Source organism: Branchiostoma floridae, chromosome 1 (genome assembly GCF_000003815.2).
Source record: "Branchiostoma floridae strain S238N-H82 chromosome 1, Bfl_VNyyK, whole genome shotgun sequence".
NCBI lineage: Eukaryota > Metazoa > Chordata > Leptocardii > Amphioxiformes > Branchiostomatidae > Branchiostoma > Branchiostoma floridae.
The window spans coordinates 18,529,447-18,538,029 of NC_049979.1; the positions used below are offsets into that span (position 1 = coordinate 18,529,447).

Consider the following 8,583-nt stretch of genomic DNA (forward strand, 5'->3'; position numbering starts at 1 on the left):
CTGTGATTACAGAGTCCCTCTCACCAGACTTATGAATGTGCTGTTCCCCTGGAGATGATACTGATAGATGTGCAAGTACTGGGAATTATCCTGAACAGAGTGTCCCTAGTGCTTATAGATGGGTGATGGTGATTTTGGTCCTTCCATCATTATGTGCCGTAAAATCAGCACCTTGTGGCTAATTCCAGCAGCTGTGGTGGACAAAGTCCTGTGTATTACTGTCATCAAGACAAACCTGCGTCTCTGCTGGTGATCGCGTTGTCCACGGACCCGTGCCGTTCTGGTCAACTTGTCGAACCATTATCATGCAGAGGCAGGTGGATGTTGTTATTGTGACCAGATTAACTAGCTTTAGTACCGACATCTTCAGCCCATGATATATCTATAAAGGTGCCCATAAAGTCTCAGTTACATCCTGACAATGACACGCCTGCTCGTTTTGGGCAATGACAGATTGCTGACATGCAGGACACGCTTTTGTGTGTAAGTTTGAAGTGCTGCACAAAACTCAGGGTTTAGTGCTTTGGTCTGCAGTTCATTTCGTACAATGTCATGCTTTGTTTGCTAAACTTTGCTCATTAAATCATACATTTTATATCCAAAAGAGAAAAGGTTGTTTTCTTTGGATGAAAAATAACATTTTAGCTACAGAAATGTATTACAGAAAGTATATTCTTTACTGCCTGCAGCACAGATGAAGAGCTTGGTGTGCCTCTGTTTTGGTAGGAATGGGTCATCCAGCAATGTTTTTCAACCTAGACTGTTTGAGCAGAAAAAATATTTTTCTTCTGGCACATTTTTCCATCAGAATAATGTGATCATGGTACAGTAATGGATGAAATGGCAGACTATTTGCTGTTAGGAATAAGAGCTGCCACATGTCCAGCACCAGCATGGATGTAGTAAGTTCTACAGCAGAGGCAGCCTGGCAGGCATTCATGCCCAAGGAGGTATTGGACTGCCACGGCAGTTCGTGTAATGCCATTACAGATAGCACAAGAGGCAGATTTTGCTGTGAGGCGATTTCTTCTACAGCCACCAATCATCCCGGCTTTAGGTAATGCCACCCAGGGGACTGCCTGTGGCCTCCCAACCATGTAATTGTTATTTAACATGGACATAAAGTTGTGGCAGTATCCATGGTGGCACCTGGAGGAGCAGCCATAAAGCCAGGCTGGGAGGGTCTGGATGGGGCTGTCACAACTGACAACTCATGTCAATTACCTCACCATTATTTGCTGGGTTTATGTCAAGACTGGGAGAGCCTTTTACTCCATGTTTCCATTTTCAGGAGCGCCATGGGTGCAAGTTGTGTTCACAGGCCCTGACTGGGTAGAGATAAAGTAGACAGGATGGAAGAAGGCTAATATAGTCTGAAGGCTGTAGTACCAGTACAGTATTAGTCACATTTGTGTCGTAATTTTTAAATCATAATTTCCCTGCAAAGTCCATTTTTTAGAATGCACCAAGACCAAAGCTCAACTTCTGTTTTTGTGTTTACAAAAGTTCTTGCCATCCTTTTGGTAGAACAACATATCAAAGACATGTAACTTCTATCCTGAAATATTCCATGGAAAGGTTTCACCATAAGATATATAGTACCACATTGACTAAGGAGAATTCCTCAGAAAAAAAGTAGCGGAAAAATCCTTAGCATGGGTAAACATCTTGAATGTACATGTCCATAATACAAGAAAAGCAGCTGGGGCTACTGCTTGGCTAAATTTACAAAATAGGAAATTGAACAGAGGAACAGAAGCCTAGAATTGTCTAAGACAAATCCCCCTTACACATCCTCGGGGAATTGTAGTGGGACTAATAGAAATGTGGCAGCTGGGGTAGGGTCAAGGGCCAACTGATAAGACATGCTGCGTCCCATTCCTGCTCATGTTGGACATGATAAGGAGTGTTTCTGGGACCGCTTGTGGTCATTGATGTGCTGCATTAAGCATGCTCCCTCACGGAATTTGATTTGGTCCATATGAGGCCTGACAATCAAGATGGTAGTGGTGGTGCTCTGGGAACATAAAAGCATGGGTGCCCACCATTCACCTCTACATCCAAAATTCCTTATCAGAATTCTGAACGGAAGGCATATGCTTTAAGGCAACCGCCCCCCTGTGTGTAAGCCATTGGATCTGTAAGATAAGCCTGATCCTTGTGAGGGCTTTCAGAAATCTTATTCACCAAGTTGTTCACAAATTCCCATTGTAGTTGAGCATGGCAGTGACTCATAGATAGGCTATCAGGAGGATTGATGGCTGAAGCTGCTGGGTTTTAGAGCTCTCCCTGGACTCATGAATCTTTAGTTTACCGTTAGACAGGGGAAACTGTTGCTCCTCAGTAGCAAACAACTTTCTGGACTTTCTTGTTTTTGTTAACCTTTACCTGCTGAATAATTTTTGCATGAGTATCTTGGTCATTGATGACGTTAGTTGTATTCTACCTTTGCAACAGACGTGTTACAGCATGTAATACCTATTTTAGTACCTCCTTATTTGACTTTTACCTGATTGAAAGTGTATGTTGTTTTGCAATGCTAGACAAGGCAGGAAAATGTTATCGGAGAATCGTCACTCTCAAATGAGTACTTAAGAATGATAGTGGAAGAAAGTAAATGAGAAGTCAGATATTTGATCTACAATTGTCTGCAAAATGCAGTTAAAGCATGTCTTTCCTACCATCTCTTGACCTACTTGTGACACGTTTCAAAAGCTATTAGATTGTTTTGTGCAACTTGGGTCAGATATTTCCAGAAAAAGGACTTAAGACAGTATTGGCTGATGTGTCATTATCATCATCATCTGATGTGTCATTGTTGAAAGACTGTAGTTGTAACCTGGCCCTTTGATGCTCTTAACAAATGGCTGTATGTGTTATCCTAAGGATGGTGATAACTGATAAGTGGACATGCCACAGGACAGGTCCCTGATGTCACAGATGTGTAACCCCAGTATTCCCCAAGTTTTGTACATTGTTGATTTTTTTTACTATCTACCAGGAACAGACTTTCTTACTGTGTTATAGCCCATGATGATAATGACTTAGGCAAGATGTAGCCATCTATGGTGAGACATCTGTGTATTTCCCTGCAGCTTAGCTTTTGACTGGGGATAGACCCTGCTGTTCATAGATTCTCCTTGTCTTGAAATGAAATGTCAGGTGTTTGTTATTTCGCTGGTCATGGCCCAGTGTTGAAATTGTGGAAACTGGATATGGTAGACACAGACATTTTAAACATTGGTAACTTATCATGCCTGCTGAGGAATATCAGGACACCCTGGCTTTGTCCCTGGTGCTGAAGTGTTGTTATCTGCATATGATGTTCTTGTCCCTGGTGCTGGGGTGTTGTTACCTGCATGTGATGGCCTTGTCCCTGGTGCTGAAGTGTTGTTACCTATATGTGATGTCCTTGTCCCAGGTGCTGAAGTGTTGTTACCTGCATGTTATGTTATTTCCCTGGCAGTGAAGTGTTGTTACCTGCATGTTATGTTATTTCACTGGCGCTGAAGTGTTGTTACCTGCATGTGATGTCCTTATCCCTGGTGCTGAAGTGTTGTTACCTATATGTGATGGCCTTGTCTCTGGTGCTGAAGTGTTGTTACCTACATGTGATGTCCTTGTCCCTGGTGCTGAAGTGTTGTTACCTGCATGTTATGTTATTTCCCTGGTGCTGAAGTGTTGTTACCTGCACATGATGTCCTTGTCCCTGGTGCTGAAGTGTTGTTACCTATATGTGATGGCCTTGTCTCTGGTGCTGAAGTGTTGTTACCTACATGTGATGTCCTTGTCCCTGGTGCTGAAGTGTTGTTACCTGCATGTTATGTTATTTACCTGGTGCTGAAGTGTTGTTACCTGCAATTTTATTACCTAGTTGTATGAGCCTTTCATTGATGGCATTGTCCCAAGCTGTGACAGGTAACCATTACATCTTAGACTTGATCCTGTAGCTGTCCTGTCAGCTGGACTAGTTGGCTTTCCCTGGGACTGAATTGGTGTTCTTTAATGTTGTGGCATATCGTACTTATTTTGTACCATTTCTTGCATCTTAAAGACCTATGTAGAGGCTAAGAACTGCCTTATGATTATGTTTGGTCTGAGTAATAGCATTTTCTTAAAAGAGATATCACCAGAGTGTTATAGCTCCTATTTGTCTGTTATTTGTTATAGAATCCTTTCATGGAAATTCTTCTAATCATGATTTGTCTGACCAGAGAGGGAAACCCTCTGCTGAGGTGTTGGCTATACATTATGGCTCATCGTATTAGTACTTAAGGTAGCAGACAATGAACTAAAATCGTGGCCTTTTCCCCATATGGGAAATGGTTGTCAGCTTGTTACAATAGGCTCTTTCCCCAGTGGAAAAATGTGTAGCTTGCATTTTTAAAACTCATTTTTCATGGTCTGCTTGTGCTGACTTCTTCACTAAGTGTCAGTATTTTGTCCAGTGTTCCATCTTATACTTACAGATCACCTTTTCATGGGCTCAATACTTCCAATGAACATATTGTTTTTTATGCCCACTCATCCATAGCTAATATTCATCTGATTACCTATATCTCTATTTGCACTTTTTACAGCCTACCTATACATGTAATATTGACTTTCAATTCAATTCTAAGCATCTATCTTGTTGCAGGATATGTAGGTGAGAATGCTGACCCTATCCCAGACAACAATGTAGGCAATCGAATGCTGCGAGGAATGGGCTGGTCGCCTGGCCTGGGCCTCGGTGCGGAAAACCAGGGGATGACACAGCCTGTCCGAGCATTTCTGCGGCCCAAAAGGTCAGGCCTCGGACACATGTAAAAGCCGAATTTTTATTTTTATTTTTGAGTGGAGCGTGACTGTTACATACCTTGAGATCTGTGACAAAACTGCCATATACTATAGGTACAGCTTCATTGAAACTTCAGACTTGGAGAAGAGTCAGTATACAGTAGTATACTAAGAATATTGCCAGAATTCATTTGTAGTCTAGGCCAGCTTACTGGGTAGCATATAGTAGAGTGTGAATCCCTTTGTCTGTTGTAAATGACAGAAGCCAGAATGGAATAGGAAACAAGGAGCATTAATTGTATGGCATGAAAATGTGCATGTTTTTATTTCAAACATTCACTGCTTCAGAATGTTGGAGTCAGTTCATGAGCAATCTATGAAAAGGTTCATTAATAGCCAGACCACACCTGCATACAGCTGTTCTTGCACCAAGATATAGGAACATCTGTTTTATGGTGTGGTTTAGTATTGTATTTCAGTATAATGATAAAAACCCATGTGATGGAAAAAGCATGCATGGGTTAGTTACATATTTTAGCTTCTGTAGAAGTATAGCTGGCTCAAACCAATGGATCCATGTGTATACATGCTGTTTATTTTTCATTTTAGTAAACTTTGATTACTGTTGCACTGATCCTTGGTGACTACATATAAATCAATTGATGAGAATGTAAAAAGTGTCACCAAGTTTTGAACTATACTAGCTACTGTTGCATAACAGGGTCTGGAATGGTTTTTAAAGAACTAACAATGGACTGTTGAGATAAATTGTGTCAACAAATCAGAGCATGCATGTGACATAGTGATTCCCACAAGTGAGAGTAATATTAAGCATTTGAGTGCCATGTGTGGGCAGTGCTAAGAAGACACCTGTGTTAGCTTAGAGACATTTCAGGGTGCAGGTTATCATGTTCACACAGAGGTGTGGCAATAGTAGCATAGAAAATGGCTAGCAAGGTGAAATTGGGGAAATTTTCATCTAAGGCAAATATTGGTGATACTGAACTAAGTAGAGAACAACAAATATTTTGGAAAACTGAAATGATTGTGAAATTTGAAATTGTGTCCTATTAGAAACAAAATGTTTGGTGTTTTGTGCCTTAGAAATTAATCTAGACATCTACAGTTGTACATCAGACCTACACTTGGCCATGAAAAAGTAATATTTAGACTGAAATTAGTCCAATGTTATAATACGATCCAACACCCTTTAGACAAGTGTTACTGCTACAAGAGTGAATGGACAGTTGACTTTGTGATATGAACCATACCATGGAGCAATGTGTACCAGTGCCATCAGTCTTCCACCTACGCAAATCTTGGCCAAGAAATATGAGGAGATTTGGTGGGTACAAAGCCGTGGCTTTACTGTGCACAATGACTAAGTGGTTTCAGCATGGGCCAGTTCAGTGGCAAATTGAGTATTGGAAAGGATCGATAGCAATGAGCGCAGGTATCATGTTGGCAGATATCAAATGTGACATCTTGATAGAGTTGCCTATCAACATGTGTATTTACATTGTGATCACAGTATTACAGCAGCAATAAATACAGAACAAGGAATGCGTAAGGCTGAATGCATAGTTGCAGCTTCCAAATGCATGAGTTCTTCCACACACACACCCTGCTCCCTATCCCTCTGGGCTACCTTATCTTTTCTGTGCAGCACATGTTGGCTGAATTGATAATTGTCTCGACAAACAAGTCATGGTGTTTCCCCTTGTTCCATTGCCAGCAGCTGTGGCCTTTGTTTTGATGTACTGGAATTCTAACCACTTCCTTTATTGCAGCTGAAGGGGAAATCTTGTAACCTGTACCTTAAGTTTTTGCTGATAATCAAGGCATACTTGTATTTTCCGGAGCTGGAAAAGTTTGGTTTGGATGGATCTATCATTTCCGCTCAGCTGGTCATCCCTGATAGCGTTATAGATGTTAGGTCTTCATTCCCATGCAGGGTGCCTCCCAGGTGTCAAGCCAGGGCTTAGCATCCACCACCCTTTAATAGAAAGGGTGCCTGACCTTCAAAAATGCTTTTAAAGCTATTGTGTACACAGTGAGGCAGAGATGCCACAAGCATGGTTTACTTCCCAGTCTTGAGGGAGGTGTGGGAATGGGCCTACTGACGCAGACAGGCAGTCTGTGGCCACCACAGGGGAGCACTAACCTGCAGAGATGAGATGAACCACTATCCATTGGCCAGTTTGCATAGAGGGAGAATTAATCACCCCAAAAATTGGATGTAATAATGGAGCCAGAATTGGTCTGCTAAATGGCCCTTACTAACTTTTGAGCTTGGGTAGCTCCCATCTACCGGTGAGATGTGGCTGAAGGAGCATATATCCATACATCATCATGCCAACTGTACACCCATTTCCATACCAAGGCTATCTGTCTTGTCAAAGGTAGTCAGTTATATCTAAAATCAGAGAGGACAAAGGATCAGTTATATCTAAAAACAGAGAGGACAAAGGAAAGACAATTCACTCGGATGTATTTGTAAAAATCTCTTTTAACATCTTTGAGTTACACTGATAAATATACCTTTGTTAATAAAAGAATAGGTTGGTTATATTGGAAACAAAAACTTTCACCAGTTAATACTGAAGTACATGTATACACATTCCTGCCAGGTCTACCCTACCTGAATGTAAAAAACACTGATGCAGAAACTTCTTTCTAAAAGTTTTTACATCAAGGACACAATATACACAGCACACAAATAAAGATCAGCTCCCCACTGACAGAGACAGATTCTCACATCTTCATTAAACCAGCACCCTGCCCATCTGATGAACCCATGTTGTTCCCTCGTCAAACTTCTTCCAAAGAAGCTCCATAGCCTTGACAGCCTCAGATACTGTCAGAAATTCACCTTGCCGCTAGCAAAACAACTCTGGCCTTTTCTCTATTGTAGTTTGTGGTTGACTGCAAGACAGCTGGCTGGGACATCCACTGAAAGCAATACTGTCTACCTTGTCTAAACAGCTCCCAATAAAACTTCACTCTCTGCTTTCACATATCTGATGTGAGGAGAAAACAAATGGGAACATCTGGAGTATAAAATCTCTTACAACCTATGGATTATATGCCTCTGGGTAACAATATCTGATTGTGATGATTTTATATGACATAAGATACATGATTATTGTTATGTTCAATTTCCTGTCATAGTCCTTTGCTCCAGGAAATTGTTCAACTCCATGGCAGTCAAATAACTCAATCTTTCTTACAGTCTTGAAAGCTCTTTACTTTTTTCTATTGTTCATAAAGGAACCAAGAGATAAATGAACTCACTCATTGTAAAGCAAGTATCACTGCCTTACCATGAGGGTATGGCAGGGGTTTTGGCTCCAGGCAAAATGGTCTGGGAATCAAAGCTCAGTTTGCCAACCAAATGGTCTATTTTGAATTTTGATTTACAATAATTTGAGATTTTCCAAAACTCTCTAAAAGATATTGTCAAAATTTGATAATGGAGGCATAGAAAAGTTTTGATAAGGTACATTGTGCCCCTTCCTCAAAAGCTAAACCAACAATAATGTTGTCAAGTGGCCATGTATTTGATTGTTGAATGACACATGTATACACATGCAGTTCATTTGTCTTTGGTGTTTTATGATTGTCAGTTACTTGGAAAATAATTGGGCATTTTTTTTTGTGGCAAGTAAATATTATCAGCTCCAACTGCTCACATTTATTTTTGTCTCCACTTAAAAGTATCCTAAAATTTTAGAAAAGTTTGGTGAATAATATTTATATACTTACTGTGAATATGGAAAATATATAGTGAATTTTGTTTGTGAA

The 8,583-nt window shown here is 40.7% G+C and overlaps 1 protein-coding gene and 1 long non-coding RNA gene across 2 annotated transcripts in view; one reads left to right on the forward strand and one right to left on the reverse strand.

Moving 5' to 3' along the window:
- LOC118426216 (G patch domain-containing protein 2-like) overlaps nucleotides 1-8,583 on the forward strand; it is a 31,468-nt gene that overhangs the window by 21,923 nt on the left and 962 nt on the right. Inside the window, exon 9 of the mRNA XM_035835485.1 lies at nucleotides 4,640-4,787. Coding sequence (XP_035691378.1) covers nucleotides 4,640-4,787 — 148 coding nt within the window. The remainder of the gene's footprint in view (nucleotides 1-4,639; nucleotides 4,788-8,583) is intronic.
- On the reverse strand, nucleotides 1,506-4,633 carry LOC118426378. The gene is made up of 2 exons (XR_004832387.1): nucleotides 3,871-4,633; nucleotides 1,506-3,793 (listed from the first exon to the last, which is right to left on the reverse strand). It is a non-coding gene; the product is annotated as an uncharacterized LOC118426378 (long non-coding RNA).